Raw genomic sequence first — 22,349 nt, 5'->3', positions numbered from 1 at the left:
ATCCCTCCTTATATCGTAATTTCCATTTCCCCATACCCTTTTTTCTCTCTCATCAGAAAAATCTCTTCTAAGTCTGCCCACTTCCTCTTCCCTTCAGGATTTATACTTGCCACAACCTATGTGCACCAACAGCAGACAGCTGCCCAAGTCTGCTACTAGCTGCCACAACTCCTGCTTCCTCATCCTGACTTCCACCTACAACTTGATTCTTCCAAAATACTCTTATATCTAGAACACCCCTTGAAAATACAGAAGTTGAGAGCGTGTGGTTTTCAAATGTTAACAAAGACAACGAAGCTTCACTGAACAAAAGGCTGCTCTTCGCCTGACTTGTAACAAATAGTCCAATTTTATCTTCATTAAAAACCAAACCTGATCAACCTTCCCACCAACACATGCAACCTGATAAGAAGTTTTACTCCTAAGATTGTGTTCAAGACTACTCAAACATGTCACTTGACTGGGAGCTCTGAGAGTTTAAATTATGCCTATGGTAGATATGTGGTTACCCCTACAGCAACTGTGACAATTCAGTCCTATTTACCAGCCTTCCACATTCTTACCATTCTCTTGGGTGACTTTGTTGGTTTCCAGGTCGCCCCACGGCTGCCACACCAGCTCTGCTTTATGTTCATCAGCTGCTGCCAGAGATCTGTCTTGGAGTGATGGGATTTCTGCTTGAAAGCGAGTTCCTACATTTATTCGCCTGCAGGAAAGGGAAGAAGTAACAGTCAGCCCCCCTTTACGCTATCCAGAAAGTCTCCATCTCTGCCATAAGCACTAATTATGAAATTGAAATGCAGCAGGCTCTTGCATATAACATGAACAGCTTTCAGGTTACATTAATAAGCATGACTCAAAAGGTGAGAGGTTTTACATTCATTACCAGTTTCCATTGTGTTATCAACAATGGTTGAAATTGTATTTAAATTAGGATCCCTTAATAACTGCTCAAAGAACAGTTATTAGCTTTCAATAATCATCACTTTTTGAGAGGCTGTCACACAGACTTCTCTCATGGCAAGCTTGCTCCTCATGCATAAAAGGAGCCTGTTTAGTATTAATGTTTTGCCAGCTGTAACTATAGAACTGTAGCACTGTTTATGTTGAAAAGGACTTCTGGAGACTGTCTGGTCCAACTGCCCATTCAAAACAGGATCAGTCTCAAAGTTTGGTCCTTTACAATTCTCTAGAAACTATTTCTATTAACTGAAACAAAAAATATAAACCAATGGAAGCTGTATTGCTCATTCTGTATCAAACCCAAATCCTATTCTTTTAGCAACAATCTCATACTTCTAGAGTCTGAATCAGTAGACACATTTTTCACAACATGCAATCCACATGCTTTAAGTGAGCATCCACAGAGCTTCTATTCTTTACTGGCAAACATGATTTTGTGCACAGAGATAGGTAAGAAACACCATTAAAAGACTGCTCTACTAGGCTTGGAGGTCTGGAGGTCTGCAGCAATAGCACAGCAAGCAGTGAGAGCATGGACATCCTTTGTCATTACTCTACATCTCTTACTCAGTGGCAAAATACACTGAGACAGCAGTAGCTACACAAACTCAGAGTGAAATAAGTCCAAGGACAACTTTCTAAGTAATATAGCAACTATGCATGCAATTCAGAGGTCCAGAAGACAAAGCAAAAGAGTCCAAGCTAAGATAGCAAAAAGACTCTTCAGAAAACAAAGATGCCAGAAAACCAAGATATTTGAGAACAGCTGCTGCTCAGACCACTTAGAATATAATGAAAATCTCCTATTCTGAAATAAGATATCTATGTTTAATGTGAAAAAGTGTTCCTCTTTCAGAAGTCAGTCAACTAGCACCATACTGGTAGCTCCTGAAATAGTAAAGGATAGATAAATAAGCTCTTTTTTGAGAGAGTAGTCAGGCAGTGCCCACGAGATGATTAAACCCTGGAGTTGCTTCATTGGAAAGTCTTGGCGTGGTTCCCCCTCAGCATGAAGGGAAACACAATTACCAGAGAAAAAGCATGATCTAGTAACAAAACCAGCTGAGAAATTACAGCCTCTTCCAGTCCTCTGCTGTTCTGAAATACCACTAAAGACTGTGGTATCAAAAGGAAGGAAGAGGGTATCATTTTCTGTTATGGAAGGGGAATAAGGAAACACCTTCCTTCCTTTTTTTCTGCTTAACACATCACTTTGGTAACTGTCAGTAAGCATCTGCATCATGAGATGCCGTAAGTTGGAAAAGCCTGCATTCAAAACATATGGCTGACTTCTAACACACATACAAAGATATTTTACAAACTATTTCTTTTGCATCCGCAGCAGATCCAGATCTACTTCCTCACACTTGATGGGAATGGCTTACAATGCATGTGAATATAAACAAAGCGATGCATAAGATGACTACTCTACACACTTGTTCTGACTTCATCCACACATTCAGCAGCAGCTTGACATGGATGGGTTGGGATACCCACTTGGACAAGCAGAATCTGCTAGATGCACAGGCTGATGCTAACTACCTTCCAGTAGGTGACACATGAGGTTAATGTGGAGCCTTCTGCTTACTGTGATCAGCCTCCCTTATTGTTATGGCCTGCAGTTTCACAGGGCAGGGGAAGGGTTATAGATTATGATCCGCCCTATAGAAGGGATGACTGCTGGAAACTGACACACTGCTGTCAGCTGGGAACAGATAAAAAGGCTGTTACTGCATTGGGAAATTTGGGAGATTCTGTGTCCCAAAACACTGACTCCTCTGGCATCACTTGAGAGAGGGAGAGAGACAACTGGAAAAGTTGGACTGAAAGAAGTGGGCCACCTTGAAAGGCTATCAGAAGTTACTTTTTATCTTAAAACACGGCATCCCCAAGCTAGAAAAGCCTAACAATTAGCCCTTGTACCTGCAACACTCAAAACCAGATTTCTACTGAAGAGTTCACCTGAGTAACCTGATCTAATTTGGCCTGCTCCAAGCAGGGGCTTAGACCAGATGACCTCCAGAAGTCCATTCAAGCTATGTTATTCCATGATTCCTTCATTGATGAAGCTTAGATTTCAGTACAGCAAAAACTCTTGCCTGTAAGCACAACAGTGCTCCTGGGATGCCCCAGTTTACGGCTGAGAATGGTTACATCCAGAATCGAGGCTGTGAATTGGGAAGGCAATTCACAGCTGAAGCACCACAGCTATACTTAAGGCTGGCTGAGGGGTGACTGGGTGACTTCAAGACTTTGAAGCAACTGAACTACAAAACCAGCAGGACACAAGGATCTGCAACATGAGCTGCCTATTGTACTACTTCACAAAGAGAAAAATTAAGCTTCATTATCCCATTTCCTATTCCAAAACTCTGCAATGCAATGACCTTTTGAAAAGCATTAGCAGAAGGTCTTGCAAAGCATAAGCAATTAACACAATATCAGGTAATCACAAGCTACAGTCAATGTCTAATAGAGTCAACACTACAAATCAAATTAAACGTTTAAAGAAAAGCTTCTGGCCATACTTCCTTTGTAGAAGATATGTGTACATAACTGACCACAACAGTGCTGCACAAGCTTTAGAGCAGCAAACTGATTACTATGACAACACAGAATGACAGCAGTTTGTTAACGTATCTTGGTTAAAATTTAAAGCAATGTAGCTGCATGAGCATCTGCTCAGTAAAACTTTGAATGACAGCAAGACAAGTCTTTGTACATAACACCCTTTTGGCAACAGGAAATCAGTTTGTATTACTAAATTACTATGGTTTGAAATTTCCAGCAACAAATATGAAAAATTTCACACATGACTAAAATTGCAGCTGATTTTATGTCATTAACTTCAGCAAATTTAAACCAGACACAACATCTAAAGACAACTGCACCAGAGAGAGGTCAATCATCAAGATGGGGGGCAGGAGGGGAATGCATCAAAAACAATCTGTTCAAGAGGAGGTTCCCCTGGATTAGTGTGAAATGAACGACCAATAAAAAGATAAATTAAGCCATTTTCAAAACAGATTTGAACAACACCAAATGTGTTTATTTCCATGAATGGGCTCAGTCTGGAAGGGACTTGCAAAGGTGACAAGAATAACCTGGGTTCATTCCCAATTGTAACATGTGCTCAGGACAGCCTGCTGCCAAAAGTGCAGAAAACTCAGCTTCAAACAGGAAGGCAGAATGCAAAAAGGATAAGGAAAAAAACACAGCAAATGCTCCAGTTAAAATATAAGCCATTTTGGAAGAAAAGTAAAAGAAGCCTCCCCAGATATGGGGAGAGTTTGAGTTAAATATCTCAAATGTTACAGGATATGGTGCAGTTAGAACAGAGATTCCTGACTGCAGAGTCAGCAATGCAGAGCCACATGCGTGTTTTTATGCTATATGGGTGCTTCCATGCCATGCATCTCCGTGTTTAGGCTTCACAAGGGTTCATTAAAACCTAGGTATAATAATGAATTGGAACTACCTTGCTGTAGCTTTGCAGTGCTCAACTTGAGCTGGTAACACTCCCAGAGGGCTTACAAGGGCTGTGCAGAGACATTTGCTATTCTGCTTTTTTTGCTACTCTGCTCAGGTTTGGCCAGACTGGCACCAAGCCTAAGCTCATAACTCCAGCTTTAATATCCCTAATCTGTGTTCCCTAGTGCTGCTGGGTCCACACATCTGAGCTTTCCCAGCACACAGCCAGCTAAAAAGGCTAATGAAGCTTATTAGCTCAGGCCACAGACACTGTATGCAACTGGCTGTAGTGCTTTCAAGACTGAGCTACCCCAGGATGGGACAGAATCATGTCCACAGTTGCACTGCAGCTGATATCCACCACATGGATAACCTGCAATCTGAACAATCCACATGAGAGCTAACTACATTTTCCCATACTACCTTTTGGCCTCTAAAGAAGCATTATTTCCTCACTCTAAAGCAAACATACAGCATACAAAGCAGCCATTTTAAACAACAAAACAGGACAGATTCACGTTTAGCTAATCAATAGTATTTCACCTCAGAGCAGTAACAGAAAGCAGTTAACATCACCAGAATTACAAGGTGCATTTGCCCAAACAAACCTTATTTATCATGTTGAGTAATTTTTAAATAAAAGCAATTCTGAGTCACCAATATGAATAGCTTTAATGTTTCTAATAGACCCATCAGCTGTACAGGCAGCAGCTTGAAGGTTTAGGAAGAAGAAAGGAAGCACATTTACTACCAGACTAAGAATCTCCTGGGAACTTACGGTTCAATGCTGACCGGCGTGGCTTCCCCCACTACTGTAAGAACAGGAGGGGTAACTTCTGAACTGTCTGCAAGGAAAAGAAAGAACTGCTCAGACAGCTCATCTTCACATCTTCTTGAGTTATGTTTTTCATACAGCTTGTAAATCTAATCAGTGCTATCCATCTCTCAAAAAAGGTACCCACACACTAAAGGAGTTAAAGATGACCAAGAACTTACCTTCCAGTAACCATCTACATCTTAGTATTAACTATTTGCTGTCCCCTCAGTTCAAGATGCCGAGAATCTATTACAGAGGAACTGCCTTTTCCATTCCTAAGAACGTCAGTAGGGGGTGTTGCAGATCACTTGTGAATCTGTGTGGCATTTTAGTATGTGTGCCCCGATGAAATCAACACTGCATTTCCTCCATCCTAGCTCCCCACACTATCATGAAGAAGCAACAGTTCCACATATCCACACTTCTTAAAGTCATGATCTTCCTCCTATTACTCCACAGTTCCTAATCATAAATTAGCCAAGAAAGGAAGGATAAAGTAGAACTTACTTGATCTAAGCAGAGTTCTGTGAGCACTTTTAGGAGTCATTGGAGGTGGAACAGAATGACCACTTGAAGAGAGGATAGCATTAAAATAGAGCCCAGATCCTTCTCTCACTGGACTAAGAATTGGTGGAGGAGTGTAAGGAGGTAGCTCGAAGTTCCTGTCCGAAGGATGATCTGCCAGACGGACAGGTGACCGTAAGTGGCTCTGATATGGAGTAATGTTAGAATAAACGGGTGGTGCAATGAAGGTGCCAGCTTTTGGTGGAATGAAGAGTGGCTCAGGTCGTGGCCGCTGCTTTGGTTTCCGGGCAAAGCCCTCTGCTTCATCCTTTGGAACAGCATCTTCATGCTATTAGAAAAAAATTACATTCTTAATTTCATTTTAAAACCCCCAGGTCTTTTGAGAAACTTCAGTGAGATGACAACAGTCTTTCATAGCAGCTCAAAATCCGGATAGGACAGCTGGAGTGTGTCTCAACAGTTAACACAAAAGGAAAGAGGGAGGAAGATGATGGGGAATGGAATGGACACAGGAAATATTAGGTAGCAATACTAGCTCCAAGCACTTATGAAGTTATATTTTACAAGAACTATGTATTTGTCTGGTCCAACCTAATAACCTCATGGTAGCTTTAAAAGAGGGCATAAAAGTATAGTAGATCCCCAGTACAGACACAGGGTGACACCAAATGGTGATAAGAAAACAGAAGACAATACAACAATATTGTCTTAGATGGTCAAGCATTTAAATGCAGAGAAACCTTTTTTTAGATGCCTGCAATTTCTCTGGTATCTGAACGTTCTATTGCAATTCTGAATAGAAGAGATAAAAACAAAAAAACCCAAAATAACCAAAACCCCATATCACCACCACACTGAAGGGGAACATTAAAGTACTGGCCTTCAGAAGCTCAGTAAAAGATTTCCATTCCCTAAGAATAAATCTTCATTTTGGATTTTATTCAGATACAGAGATAAGTGCGCTACTCACAATTTATTGTTATCTACATATGTAAGGAGAAAGCACTCTTTATTCAGACAATTTGTTCTAGTGTTATTGACCATCTGGCTTTATTCACTGTTTAATAGTGCTGCATGGCTTGGCTGTACTAGCATTAGCTGTAGGTAGGTCATGAAAAGCCGCTGATGTCCAAATATATGGCAACATTACGATGGCAAAAATCCAGTCCCCAGACTACACCCATTCCAAGTTCAAGCCTTGAGATCAAACTACTTTAACAGAAAAGTTTAGGGATAAAAACTACATCATTAAATCTACAGATCTGGGTCATCCTCGGTTTCTTAGTCTATCCATACCTGATTTGAGGTTTCCATGTTAGTATTACGATTAGATCGCCTCCGAGTGACTATCACAGAGGGCTTGCGTTCACAAGGAGCTCGATCATTTGTTTGGCCTCTCTGGAGCTTTCCGTCCTCAGACTTTTCTTTTCCAAGGCTCTGCAAGTCAATTTTTCTCACTGGCACAGACACAGGAATGATAAGAGGCACGAGGCTGTTATCCTCTCGGGCTCTTTTGGGAGCTGGTGAAGAACTGGCGAATTCCACCACACTTTTTGCAGCTGTAGGTCCTGGAGCTGCTATCAGCACACTCTTCTCTTCTGAAGTATCTGCTTCCTGAGAAGAAAAAGAGAGTCCTTAAAAGTTCTGTAGTACTTATATAATGGATCAGATGGTATCTCACCTTCAGTGTATATCAAGTTTCTCAATGCAACTTGCAAGCTGAAATGGATTTAGAAAAGCATTATTAAAGGAGAAAGAATACTTGAGGACTGCCTGAAGTCTCAACTGCTAGAATATTTGTATACATCATTCTTCAGTATCACTTCACTACCTATGGTTTGACATTTTATTTTCCAGATGAATTTCTTTGTTGAAGAACTTCCAACAAAGGTTCTTCAGTTTTAGTAATGATCAAAAGCTGCAGATTATTAATTTCAAATATTGGACCTCTGTTCCAGGAAAGACTGAACCATGATAATCTTAATTAAATCTCTCATACAAAAAATGGAGCTAGCTTTTTGCTGCATTATTTTCTGATTTACATCACAGAAGCAACTTTCCTTATTATAACTGGAGCCTTTGAGGTTTGTTTGCTCGAGCCTGAAGGACTTTTACTCAGCAGAATCAACCAGGCATACCTGCAAGCCAGCACTTTTTGCATTGGTATTACAGTTTCCATGCTTCTGCTTTCTTTTACACTCACAGAAACCCCAGAAAATTGAGCTCCAAGGAGATGGGAATGGAGGATGAGTTACTGAATAAACACACAGATACTGTAACACCAAATGGCTTCATGCACTGTTAGATTAACAATTTCTAGTCCTTCAAATGACTATCTACATGTGCATTCCACTCTTGATTCAAAAGCAGTTGCCAGCTCACTTAAAAGCTAGATGTTAAAGCACAACTTTCAAAGCCACCTCTCTTCAGCCTTCTTAAGCTCTGAAGAAGTGCAATCTAGAAGCTGTAGAAGATGCTCCTTTTGGTGTTTCAGAGCTTCTCTCCAACTTAGAGCTCTGTTTGGAAAGCCTTTGGATAGGATTTGGTATGCGAACTTATCCTCCATCAAAGCCACCATCTACTAAGGCATCTCTCTCTACCCGAACAGCTATGTTTTGCAGGTGGAAACCAAGGCACATTATTTTTCAGGTATGACAAGAGGTCTCTAACCTGGACTTTCAAAGTTTTGCAGAGATTTACTGAAGTCCTCAGAAAGAATCTATTGTGTGCCACTAAGAACATCTAACCTTGATTTAAAAACTAGCATAAGGAGGTTCTGTCAAGTATTCAGGCACCACCACCCCACTCCCTTCAGTCATTTCACTGTGGTCACAGATCATGAAAACCAGCTTCATTGTTGAGAGAACATACTCCAGCTGGCCCATGAAGAGTCAATCTGTGTTAGCTAGAAGGACACTAGACTGAAGTCTGACTTTGATGGTATATTTATATTGAGGGAAGCACAACTGTGTTGTCACAAGATGTGTCAGTCAGAGCCTGGAGTTAGTGCTCTGGCTTCTCTCCAAGTAAGAGTCCTGGTATTCTTTGTTGCTTTTAAGATCAAAGAGGTCCACTCTGAAGCACTAAGCCTTCAGAAAAACTAGATGCCAAGCTTGAGCAAATAAAATCAATCATATCAAGAAGATTTAAGGCTGCCTCTTTCCATGATCTTCATTAAAGTAAGGCTAAGCGTGCACAGAAAGGTTTATCCTGTACGTGACACTGCAGTTCAGAAGTCTGATTGCTTCTTCACTGGAGATATCTGCCCCCCACCACACAATGATGAAACATACAACTGAAAAGTCACAACTGGCATCATCTGCCCCAGATTGCATTGCAGAAAGAATTAATGAGCTCTGAGGACCTCCCTTTGCTCCAGGCTGGTAATATGTACTTTCCCATGAGACTACCAATTCTGAATTTGGAAGGCATTCATCATGCTGACAGGTATGTCACTCGGGACACTGTTACCTCTAGACAGTAAGGGGCTCTTGTAAATTGTTGTAGCCTCCCTCCACTACTTTTGGAAAGACAGACTAAGGATGTCTTTTTTAAACATACAAATAGATTGGAATCAGATGCATACTTCCACAAGTCCTGCCTATACCTGACGAAGCAGCTCACATATGGCTTCATGCTGCTATACGTGGGCCTCCATTCATCAGGGAAATTTATGCTGTTATTACCTTATTACTGAAGCCTCAATACCTGGGATAGCTCTGGGGTCTCCTAGCAGTGAGATCTACAGCAGATAGTTTTGCACCACTGTTTACACCAGTGCATTCACAGTACATTCTTGAAACCACTGCCTGGTGTAGCTGTTCCTAGTGCAAGCACCCCAACATACTTTCTGGGTACCTGAGAGAATAACAGCAATCAAACAAGTAACGGTAATGTGAATGTGTGAACGAGCACCGATTCTGACCAATCTACAAACTTCAAATACTTCCTGTGTGCAGGTCAAGAGACATGAACTAATTTCCTGACTACAAGGAAGAAATTCTGGCAGCTAGTCACACAAAAGATGTCCCATTTCTCTGGCTGTATGATCAGTTAATCATGCTCCCTTTATTTTTCAAGACTGGAAAGTAACCAGCAAAGGACTTTCTTCCTTGATGACGGGAAAGATGATCCCTTTGAGAGAAGAAGGAGGAGACCTGAACAGTAGTAGAGATAGAGAGAAGGCACCACTGGGAACTTAATATAAATAGTAGAGACATCCTTAAAGATGCTCTGGTCCACACTAGAGCTTTTCTGGTCATGAAAGATGGCACATACCTAATTTTACTAAGAGGGGACACGACTGATATTGGAATTAAGCTATTTGTTTCAGATCCCTAAATAGTTTCTCAACTGTTTAATTACACTCGGAGGTAAGCAGAAAGAAGTCACCGAACAAAGGACAGGACAATCCTTTGTAGAACTGCTGGGGATTTTCAGCTAGCTCAGCATGTCTCTTGCAGAATCTGAGGCTTGAGGGCTGCTGGATAACTTCCAGGAAGTGCAGCTTGTTGCGCTTCTATTTAGACTCTTGCACAGGTACGAGGGATGAACTAGTGATCTGGAGTCCTCCAGGGAACCCACAGAAACCCATCAGTCACTCTGGCATTGATCCTGTCTATCCCTCAAGTGGTTTCTAAACAAATTTAGAACTCACAGACAAAACCCAATTGTGACAGCTGGAAGAACTGTTCCAAGGCCGCTGCTGTGATCAGACAAGAAACCACACCAGCCTTTTCAAAACACTTGCCCATACAGCACTTTCTGACATTTCTGACTTTGTGTGTGTGGCAGCAGGTGCCCTGCCCTGTGCCAGGGGAACTAAACCCTCTTTCTCCCTTCCATAAAGGAATATTCAAATCCAGACACCCTTAAGACAACCATTTCAGATCTGAGAAAAGTTTTCTGCACTATCAAAGAAAACAAACTATACCATGTTTTTACATATAACGTTTTGTGTGAAATGAAGCCATAAAACCAAGAGTTGGGAATTTGCTGCAGCCTGTAAGCAGCAAAAAGTTGGCAACACCTGCAAAAAGGCAGGCACAGTACAATGGGCAGCTCTGGTGCAAAGCATCAGTTGTGACACTACATGTAGACAGATACTGCTGTCCAAAAGATTGTTTTTGCATAAAAGTACACATAGCTACATTGGAACATTCAAACAACTGGTTCAAATTATGAATTCTTTCACTAATAATTTAACCCTATGGCTACCTTACATGTTCTCCACATAAGCTACGCTAGAGAAGGCTTCTAGGTTGTTTTTAACAGAAAGACATTGATAAAGAGAAGCAGACCACTCTCCTCCAGTAAACATGTTTTCTTTTTCTCCCTCACATGGCAGCCAGCCCCTTAGAGATGTAAAATCCATCAGACCTCAGGTAAGAATTTTATCATCTCTCAAAACATTTTCCTGAAAGCCTGAAGAGATTTAAACATAAAGAGTTCTTCTGCTAGTACCATCATGGAAGCAAATAAGCTGCTTGCATAACTGTGAAGAACAAAAGAGCATCTGTCAAAACACTTTTCTGTTTGGTCTTTACATTATGAATCGAGCTGCAAGCAGACATGCCTTCCAAAGGCCAATTTCTTGCTTCACTTCTCAGGGCCTTTTCCTAGATGCTCTGTTAGCTTTTTGCCACTCTCTTGGCGATCAGACTGCAATGTGAATTATAGGCTCTCCTGAAATATAACCATATAGTGTCTGGGAGAGTATGAGCAAATTGCTCACGCTGCTAACCACTACTAGTTATCTACCATATCTGCTTGTTCAACTGGAGTTAGAGCAAAAAGGATTGAAGACAGCATCAACAGTCACTGGTTGCTGTCTGCTGCGCAAGAGATGAACTAGGCTACGGATATTTGCCTCATTGTTTATTAATTCAGTTCTTTCACTCAAAAAGCACATCCCACTAAGGAAGGGATTGGAAAAAATGGCCATAAACAGACTAGGAAAAAAAATGAGGACAAGAACAAGAGAGGGAATAAAATTCCCTTCCCTTTGCTGTCTGACTGGGCAGCAACTCAAGTGGCAAAACTGTAGGTAAAAGTATGCTCATGCTCCAACACCCATACTTCATCAGCCTCTGGCAACAAAGCCTCCAAGGAAAAGTATATCTTTACTTCTCGTAAAGAGGCACTCAACAAAAGATAAAAGAAAAAACCACAGCATAAAAAACCCATCAAAAACCCTCCACCCAATTCAAAAAATCTCACCACTTCCCTCCCCCTAATTATCAGTCTAATTAATTTTGAACCTTGTCATTTGCCACATGTGATACATACTGTGCAGTTCAGACTGACGGGACACCAAAAGGATAAGAGTAGTGAATTAACTTATCAGCCAACACTAAATTTCTTCCCCATCTAGCCCTACAGAAGGTCTACAGGCAGCCTTTGTCCTCAGGTTACCTATTTCTGTATAATTCACTGTAGCTCATTCTCAAATAGGGTACCACAGACAGACCTTTATCACTCCTGGTCCAACTTTTTCATGGGCTTCCTCAGGCTTTTAATATTTGCAAAATATTGAACATGTAAATTGCGTTGTGTAATTTTTAAATAGTTTAGAAACACTTCAACTGCTAAAACTGGAAAACTGGCAGGTAAACAGCAGTCTTTTAACATAAAAGGAAGAGAATGTTCAATTGATAAAAAGACACCAAGTGAACTGCTGATACTTGGCTCTCAAATCCTGATCAGCTTGAGGCCTAAAGCTGAAAACATTCATATTCTGAAGCCCCGGGCTAGAATCACATTCAGTATTGGTGAAATAAAACTGCCCTTAGGTGGTTTCACTGCACTAGATCATCTCTATTCTCCCGCATCTATGAATTATGGTAGTTGAATTTACATGCCAGCACTCCAGAGCTGCCCTTCCTCCATCAAGATACAACACTTCCTGCATCAAGATACCATCCTATCCTGCATACACACCTAAATTCCTTTCATTTCAGCCCTATTTTGTAGTCTAAAACAAGCTATGTTAGTTAGGATGCACACCTTACCTTTACATTCTGAAGAGAAGCCAGCTCAACAGCTTTTTGAGCCAAAGTTAGCAAATTGGCTTCTTGAGAAACACGCCGTCTCCGTCGTGTACTCTGGATGACACCACCTCTGACACCCTGAAAATCATTAGTTCTCTGAGTGTTTTCTTCAGCTGCTGCTGCCTGTTTCTCTCCATCTCTACCGTTCTGGGCTGTGGTCTGTCTGTCTGTTTCCATCTGGCACAGCTCACTATTGACCAGGACATCCTTCTGCCCCAGATCCAGTCTCTTGGGGTGCAAATAGTTGCTTTTGTGGTGGGCCAGTGATTCAGGTGGCTGCTGTAATGGGACCTCTTGCTGATGTGTTTGCCAGTGATGCAGAAATAAATTGCTAGGTTGTTCTTCTGACTGCTTGGAAGCCAACACTTCTCCTGCAGATGTCAGCAGGACACCTTCTTTGGAGAGTCTCCGTGACCTTCTTGGAAAGGGAATCTGGGTCTGAGGTAGCACAGTCTGTTGGTTCTGCTCTGTTAGAGCCTTGAATAGTTCCTGGTTTCTCTCTGTTTGCTGAAACTGGTGTGCCATCATGTGATGCTGAGGTGCTGCAGCTGCCACATGAGGCTGTGCTATGGAAGTAGTTTGCTGCAGGCTGAAGGCTTGTGTGGCAGCCTGTTGCTGCTGCTGTTGAGGATAAAAATTTTCAAACAACTGTAGTTGGGGAAGAGCTTGCTGTTTTTGTTGAGCAGTAAATGCTGGACTGGAAGAAGCTGGGGCTTCTTGAAAGACATGTAACAATTCAGGAAGACCCTGCTTTTGGCCTTGGTGACCAAATGCAAGTTGGAAAGGTTGTAACGGCAGACTCTGATTCTGCTGCTGCTGTTTCTGCATCTGATGAAAAGAATTGATTTGAGCTTGCTGCCTAACCAGGGCTTGCTGTTCCAGCTGAGCCTTCTGGGACATCATCTGCTGGACAGCATCTCCATACAAGTCCAGCTGTGACACAAACACTCCTTTCTCTTGATTTCTTTTAAGGGCTTCTGCATGGCTATAGAAGCCTGGGGCACCAGCATTGGAGTGGGGTCCTTTTGGGTTGCCTCCAAAAACCATACCATGGTTCCACATCGAAGGTGGAGACTGCCAGTGGCCGTCACCCCTCTGTGGCAACCGATTTCCCGTTAGGGAATTCTGCCATTTGACAGCTGTTACTGCCTGGGACATCATCATTGATTCTCCCCTATCTTGATTGTAAACAGAGTTCATCAAAGCAACATTGTTGGGGGCACTTGTTAATCCTCCTGCATGGGAAATCTCCATAGTTTGGGAGACCGGTATATTCCCTCCATGGCCATAGTACTGTCCTTCCTTCAGCGGCTGCTGAGGTTCTTTTGATGACACAGCTATTTCCTGCTCATTAAAATAGGCAATTCGTTTCCCAGTCCTTTTGTTTGAAGACTTTTGCTGAGCCTGAAGATTCATGGTTCAGTCTATTCTCCCAGCTGCGCACACTGTATTTACAATCCACCCATCCCTGAGGTTGGGGGAGGAAAGGCACGGAAGTCTCTCTTTTCCATTCAGGTTTAGTAATAAAGGGCAGGAAAGCAGTCCAGAGGAAAGTGCCTCACTTCCTTTTTCTTCACGTGTTTCTCCCACTTCTTTTCACTCTTACGCTTTGTGGTTCAGAGGTCAGTAGGGTCCACTTAGTTACAGGTCCTGAAATAGAGAAGCAATTGCAATGAATCATCAGACATAACCTGCATATAAACCCTCACACCATATAAACCCGATAAGCTACAATGTGTCTGTCCCATCTCCCATGAAAATGAAGATCAGGATAATATGTGTAAGAAATAAGAGATCTGACCTACTAGAATGTAAAACAAAACAACTTAGTTTTACCAAACAGATATCACACTGTATTTGCATGATGCAACTCCTAATTGCACACAGACTTCTGAATCATCACTCAGGCTCATCCTGAAGGTTTTTCTCTCAAACTCCCTCTCATTTGGCCAATTACTTCTGTATCTTTCCATAGCCAGAATAATCTGGTTTTAATCTGAACTCAAAAACACAAACCAAAAAAACCCTCATGACCTGCCAAAAGAAAAATAACGTGTCAGGCCGCATTTCCCAAAGACATTTAAAACACACACATGTACATGAATAAAGCTAAACATGCAGCAAGATGCTGGATTTGGTGTTTTGAAGGAAAGGATCAGGCAGCAGCCCATCATTCACACCCCCTCCCCAATCATAACAGTTGCTTTGCAATTAAGAACTGCCCACCAAGCACCCGAGTGCTGAAGACAGGGCCTGCTCAACCTGTTGCCCTCTCAGATGCTTTCTGCAACAGCTGAAAGCAACTGCTCCTGCTCAGGTCACACTCATGGGAAAAGGAGTTCAGGCAGATTGTTACAGCTGCTCTCAGACACCAGCAAGTATCTGCTAGTGTAGAGCTACAAACATAATAGGAGAAAACCTTTCTGGAACATGCAGTCTAGGACAATGCTGCCCTCCTTTTCCACCAAGAACCGCTATCCACAAACTCAGGCTTTAAAAGCCTAGTTTGCAGGATTAAGGTCTAATGTGTTAAAACATACACCAGTATTTCTATAAGGACATGTAAAACCTTTTAAGAATCTTAGTTTTAAATTAAATTACATTCTTAAACTACTAACACTCAAGTTAAAGTGTCTCTATTACTATCTCTTTTCAATATGCACCCTGTCCCACTTCAAATCACACTGCTAATGTATTTCAGAAAGGTTTTAATAAATTGTTAAAAACCTATTCTTACTGCATCCCTTCTGCTATAAAATTAGGTTTCTCTTGAGTGAAGCAGGTAAGACTAACACCCATATCTCCCCCAATAAAACCCACAATCCATTTATCTCTCTCTATAAAATGAAAAGTAATAAACCAAAAGCATACAGCACACTGCAGTTCTGTAACTGAAGCTTCCTCTAAACGGATATGGCTACAGTGCAGATTTTAATACTGAGGTGGGGTTGGGAGCATGAGGAGGAGGAAAAGACAAAGCGTTTAAATGAACTTACGCAACTTCCACCTCAGAGGCCAAGCTTGGCTTCAGCGCTACTGGAACCATGGGCCTGTGTTTCAGAGCGTGACTCACTTCCTCAGGCTGTTACATAGCTGTTCCCCCTGCATTCCCGCCCCCTTTGCCCTGGCTACAAACCATGGATCTCTGCCACCCTGTGTCACGGAGCCAGGGCGTTCCTCCCTCCTCTAAGCACAACGTCTCAGCTCATTTTCCAGTCCCCTCTGAACAGGGCAAAAATAACTGTAGGAGAAATTATGGACACGTGAGATGGAAAATAGTCTCTAAACTGCAACTAGTACACAAATAAGGATTTCATAAAGTAAGTTTTTCCTATTATCAAAACTTCACTAGGAGAGGAAAAAACATCCTACAGTAGGAAACTAGATCCCTGGTAGCAAAAATGTAGAGGTGGAAAGGTTGCTACATGTCTCTCAGGAGCATTGTTACACTCTCTCCTTGCTTCTTGCAGCACTGCCATAAATGTAACAGAGCTAACAGCTAAACCACAATACCTGAGGTAATACATCTTAACAGTGCTTTCTGACAGTATCTTACTTTTTCTGAAATCATCACAAGCTATTTTTCTCTCCAAACCAGACAACCTTGTAATAGTTTTCCTTCCACTGATGCTTCTGCGTGCTTTTTTTATTGATCAGTCCATGATTCTGATGAAAAGAATGTAAGTTTTTCTGTATAGCAGAAGACACTGCTGCTAGATCAAATTTAAAACTGCCCAAAAGCTGACATACCACTTCAAGAGTCTTTTGGTTTAACCCTTCTAAAACACCAAGAAGAAACAGCTGATGCTGTTCTTAATAGTGGTGACTGAGGTTTGCAACTACCACACATATAAGTATCCAGAAGACTCTTAGAGAGAGGGCTCTGACGTTAGCAAGGAAGCACTGCATTAGCACAGCTCTCCAAGCCTCCGCTTGTGTCGACTGTGGCTTTCTTTCTTCCATTACTAGATAAGAAGCCACCAGCATTGCAAAGCCTAACTCAGAGCAGTTTGGAACTGCACCTACGTAGGAAAGAGATGTAACAAAAGTACTAAAATGCAAAGCTTACAAAAAATCAGTAAATTCAGAGATGACCTAAAGGAGGGAAAGGAATATGTACTTGTGTGTTCCATAAAGGGAGTCCTAAAAAATATTACATGCCTCTTAGGAAAGTTATTTTGTCACTTGAGAAGACTGTAGGGATTGAAGAACAACTGAAGTTACAACAGCACAAAAATCAAGATAGTGAAAATGACTGAGGAAGAAAGAGATTTAAGCTACTTTGAACAAAGCACACTTACTGAATGTCCCAATTCTCCCAACTGCATGCAAAAAATAAATCCTAACTAAAAGACCACCAAGAAAAAAAGAAAAAAGGATATATATATATAAAATTTGGTGCATCCAGTTTTAGATAGTAAAATAAAACATCCAAAAAATAGCTTTTTAGAATTTCTATCTATACAGAAAAACTGCAGAAAAGTATCTTTTAGGTCATCCTAATAATAAAAGTCCATAGTTTAAGCTGAAGCAATGGATGTTCAAGCTGCAGCATGACTATGCTCCAGGAAAGCTCACACTTGGCAGCTTTACTGGCTGAGCATTGCTGGCCCTGTGACTAAGCAGGCTTCCCTCCCTGAGGCTGAGGGATGAGCTCACATTATCATCATCCCAGCCACTTACCAGCTTTGGGGTTTTTTTGTTTTACTTTAATTTCAGCACAAGAGTCAGCCTGCAGTAGCACAGTAAAATGGCAACACACTTTGGAGCAGTATGCCCCGACCATTTCTTACCTTTGAATAAAGCACAGAGCCAGTTCTAATATAATTCCAAGAAGATACTGTGTCTTGCCTCCAGATATACTGAAGTGTTATGATACCTTGCATTTTACACTGCACAGAGAAAAAGCAGAACCTAGCATCAGTATATTTTGGTTTAATAACGCTAAGACTTGGCATGCAACATCATCAGTTATTTTCACTTCCAGGAACTTCTGGCATGCCAGAACTTCTCTCAAACTTTCTTCACATGAATATGAATTGTATGTCACTTCCTTTAATATTGTCAATATTGTCAGATTTATAAGGAATTTTTCATGTTGCAAGGCTTTCTCTTCTACACCTAAAAAGAATGTCACATTAGATACAGATATACCCAACAGGCACTTACACAGTATTTTCTGGAACGTAAAAATACATAAAGCAAAGTAACCTATGGCACCTTACTGACAGAAGTTAGGGTTAGCATTTTTAGCTAACACTTCTCCAGCATATCTGCATGACAGCATCAAAATCATAAACACATACAAAACCCCACATGGGCTACATTTAGGCAAAACCTCTCAAAGGACTTACTTAAGTATACAGCAGGACTAAGGAGGAGTCTCTGCCTGCAACCAGGATGCTGTTCTCAAATTTAAGTCCTTTCAAAGCAGAGATCTCTGAGGAGTGCAGGGCACAGGCACTCAGAGTCACTCGCTAGGCTGGTACCAGCCCAGGACACCCATTAGCAGATTTTACTCTACCCAAATTAGGTTCACCACTTGGATCTTAGCTTTTAAATACTTTTATTTTAGGTTTGGGGTTTTGTGGTGGTTTTTTTCAAGTGAAAAATAAAGTCTTCCTGGGTTCTAGCTAATGTACATTCTCAGACCTAACTGCAGTGATGCTGTCACAGTTCCTTAGAGAAAATCTGTCAAATGACAATGATGGGAAAAATTTCTTACTAAACCCTCTTGCTGCCAGCAACTCAAATTACTGATCTCCCCTGTAAGAAGCTCAATTACTTTTAACGATGATGAACAGATTCCAAGAACAATTTTTACATACAAGTCAAACACAGCAAGCTGCTCAGCGTACTTCTGAGATGGAGCAATCGAGCCTTCCTTCTCTAATTTGCTCACTATTACGGTCAAATCCCACATTTATGAAACAGGTGAAGAATCATGACACACATTTCACTAATGAGGAACAAAACCAGAGGAACTAACTCACTTCTAAGATCACACAACAAACAAGGTCAAAAATCAAGAACAGAATACAGGATACTAGCTACCAGGTCCCCTCCAATCCTGAAAGAAAAAATGGGTTTAAATCTACATGCAAAAGACAAAAATTGGGTGGGCTATTTACACGTGTGCAAAAAGAGCAAAGTAAATTTAATTCCTTCAGTGCAATAGCAGGACAGAGGTAGCTCAATTCAATAGGGTAGGTTTTGTTTCTGGGTTCTGGGGGTTGGGGTTTTTTTTGGTTGGTTGGTTGGGTTTTTTTAAATGACTGAATACTTACAGGGCATCACTTGTCCCAGCTAACAGAAATTTGCCCCTATGAAACAACGACCGCCTATTGCCAATCTTGAGTGAGAACCAAGAAAGCAACAAAAACATGGGTCAATTTTTGTGTTTGCTAGAAGACCTGCAAAGCTTACTGCACAGCTTATCCATCTGCTACGCTTACCCTGCTGTATATGAAAACAGCTTCACTATCTCCCCCCAAAGCCTCTGCTGAACACTCACTTGGGTCACATTTTCTTGCAGACAACTACATCAAATTCCTGCAGATTGTATGCAACCTCCCCACTAACCAGCTTCAGACACCTTGAACAGCAAGGAAAACAGCACAGCTTTCCTACATATTGTCCTTGGGATGGAACAAGAAAAAACAGAAAACAGACCATGTTTGTAAATTCTAGCAAAGCACAGCAATCTATCTTCTGAAGACAGGGAAAAGCTCAAAGCAACTGAAAAACACAACATTGTCCAAGAAAAACAAGAGCATAAATGGAAGATGATGCTTTTATGTCCCTGTCACCTTAAGCCAAATGGTACAGCATTTTCCACAGATACCTAGAAAGCTTGTCTCTATAGCAAAAGGCATATTTTCCAGGAGACAAGCACCATAGAAGGAACAGCAGCTGAAGCCCAAAGTGAGCAAGCAAAAAGAACTGAAGAACCAACTGAACAGTCTCCAGTTACAAAGCAGCCCACTACAAAAGAATATAAATATGTAACTACCATTTGGCCCCCCTCAGCACCTCCAAATAAGAAACCAATCTAGGGAACTGTATCAGATGAAAGTCCTAGAATCAATAAAGCCTATGAAATGGGGGGGAGACTTGTCTGCATAACTTTGCATAGCAAAATAGGGAACTCTACAGTTCTACCCATAACAGAGGCAGAGATCAAAGGAAAGCTGCTTCACAGACACAGAGACGACAACAAAAGGGAAAACACAGCATCCAGGAAGCTTGGCAACTTCTACTGTTGCCTGAAGGTGCCTGCCTGGGGCTAGCAAATGCATACCTAAGGAAGTAGTACACATCTAAGATGTTTACAGCCTACCCAAACATTCACTTGATTGGCCCATTTCTGTCGGGGAGAAAGACCGAAGCTAATGACCAACTTCAAGGGCACCTCTGCCCTGAGGACAGCATGGTTAAAATTACTTTGCTACCACTTTTACTTTCCTATTTTCAGAGAATGGGAACTGATAAAGCTGTATTAAACCAGTATACTAACCTGAGATTCAAAAGTAAAATCCATTAGCTCTGCGATATGAAGCAGGAGAGACAATGATCATGCTGAAGGACTATGTGCCAGCAAAATCAGGTAGCTCATACTGCACCACCAGATGTGACAAACTACTGCTCCAATCTAGACGATTCCTGACATTCAGCATCATAAAAACATTTTGGTCTATTACAGTAATAAAGGAGAGGCATTGAAAAATGTGTTCTCATTTAATTGGACAGCTTCCTGTTTGAATGGTCTTAAAATTCACCTAAGCATGCATTTTATTTTGACGTAATATTTACATCTGAGGATAGGGTCTTATTTATCTCCTATCTCCACAATTTGCCACATTCCATCTAAACACACAGATGCATTCTAGTATGCAGGATGTAACAGAGAAGGATTTGCACCTCAAAAGGGAGTTTTCAGATAACAGTTCTAAGAGAGGAGTTGTGTACTTTCCATGAACACTCAAAAAGTAACCTGTATTTTGGGTTGTCTTCCTCAATTCAAGCTGTGAACTCAGAACAAGTATGGAAGACTCACTTTTCAAAATGCACCTGGGATTTTCTACATAATTTTGTTTTAAAGGGATAAAAAGGACACAAAAAGTTGTTAAAAAGAAAATGCCCATTAAGTGTTGATTAATCTTGTCTTTACAGCCAAGGAGCTAGGCAAAACCTGGCTTACACAAATAGCTCCACCAGAACAAAATCAGCATGAATGAGTGAGCAAAACCTATTAAAAAGGCAGATTGGAATTTTAAAACTTCGCAGATTTAAAGAACAAACCAAAACACAACCCTGATTTATTTTTAAAGGAATCAACAATATTGTTTCTACCAGGTATTGAAAAGATACTACAGCCAATACAAGTTGGATCCTCAATTTAATTTATCCTCATGCAAAACTTTGAGTGGTATTTTCAAATAACTGAAATTTTGCCCAAACCTCATCTCATGAAAACAAAAGATTCATGATTTGCACGAGACTAATCTTTGGTCTTGCAGAGCAACCACATGGAGTTCTTGGAACTGCAAGAAAGAGGCAGCTACATAAACTGGACTTTTGTAAACAAATTTGCAGGAAAGCCCATCTTCACAAATGGCTTTGCAACAGAGTGCTGGCTTATCCTTTAACAAAATAGGTATATGGTACATCTCTTAAATTAGTCACTGTTTATAAACTGTACTGAGGTTAGGAATATTAGTTATTACAATCTGTCATGATAAATACCATGATCTTAAGAGGCTTGGGCAGCCTTAGAGTGGAGAGAGATCACAGCAATTAAGGAGTATGAAATGCTGCTCTCAGGCTTGTAAAGTTACACGAACATACTATTCTTTCCCACTGGAAATGAGTTAACAGTCCTTCCAAATGTAAGCACTTAGATAGCTATTTTAAGCTTTTTTGTTTGGAGCCATCAGGGAAGGCAGTTGCTAGCAACAGAGAGACCAATGCTCCAACATGCAGGAATCACAGCAGGCTCTGAAGCCAGAACAGCAACGAGCAGGCCAAAAGCTACTCCCTGCCCTCGCATTCACATAGCTGACATAACCACAATGACTCCTTTGCTCCGAATGCCCTTCCCGCCACAAACACACCAGCTGCAGATTTGCAAGGATCCACCCCACAGACAGACCAAATCTCCCTGCACTTTAGCCCTGAACACCTGAATGCACTGAGCTGCAACAGAAAAGACTGCTGCAGATTCAGTCATGTCCATCTTGACCTCTCCAGAACTCCATCACCAAACCAGACATATGCAGATGTCCAGTGTTTGCAACACCACACCACATCTGAGTACTTCACAGGTTCCTTCAAGGCTTTGCAAGAGGTAATGGCCTACAAATAAGGGAAGAGAAACGGGAAAGTTCATAGAGATGATACTTTCCATTCCCAGAAGTTTCTTCATGAGAGACATAAATGCACTCAATACCCAGACCATAGCTCTCAGCAGATGCCATCAAGCAGGCATCATCGCCCACAGAAGTCTGAGAGAATAGCTGGGACCA

General features: G+C 41.3%; 1 protein-coding gene across 4 annotated transcripts in view; it reads right to left on the bottom strand.

The window, feature by feature from the left end:
• Positions 1-22,349, bottom strand: part of MIDEAS (mitotic deacetylase associated SANT domain protein) — a 56,275-nt gene that overhangs the window by 12,860 nt on the left and 21,066 nt on the right. For 2 of the 4 annotated variants that reach the window (XM_030483057.1, XM_030483058.1), the window contains exons 2-6: positions 12,787-14,475; positions 7,073-7,390; positions 5,759-6,104; positions 5,213-5,279; positions 564-706 (exon numbers count right to left, since the gene is read on the bottom strand). In XM_030483057.1, coding sequence (XP_030338917.1) covers positions 564-706; positions 5,213-5,279; positions 5,759-6,104; positions 7,073-7,390; positions 12,787-14,241 — 2,329 coding nt within the window. In that variant the 5' untranslated portion in view covers positions 14,242-14,475. Of the gene's footprint in view, positions 1-563; positions 707-5,212; positions 5,280-5,758; positions 6,105-7,072; positions 7,391-12,786; positions 14,476-17,618; positions 17,845-22,349 lie in introns of those variants that run through there. The other 2 variants (XM_030483056.1, XM_030483055.1) reach the window with 2 other exon arrangements.

Source organism: Strigops habroptila, chromosome 4 (genome assembly GCF_004027225.2).
Source record: "Strigops habroptila isolate Jane chromosome 4, bStrHab1.2.pri, whole genome shotgun sequence".
In the NCBI taxonomy this organism is placed as follows: domain Eukaryota; kingdom Metazoa; phylum Chordata; class Aves; order Psittaciformes; family Psittacidae; genus Strigops; species Strigops habroptila.
The sequence above is the reverse complement of the archived record's forward strand: the minus strand, read 5'-3'. Positions and strand labels throughout refer to the sequence as shown.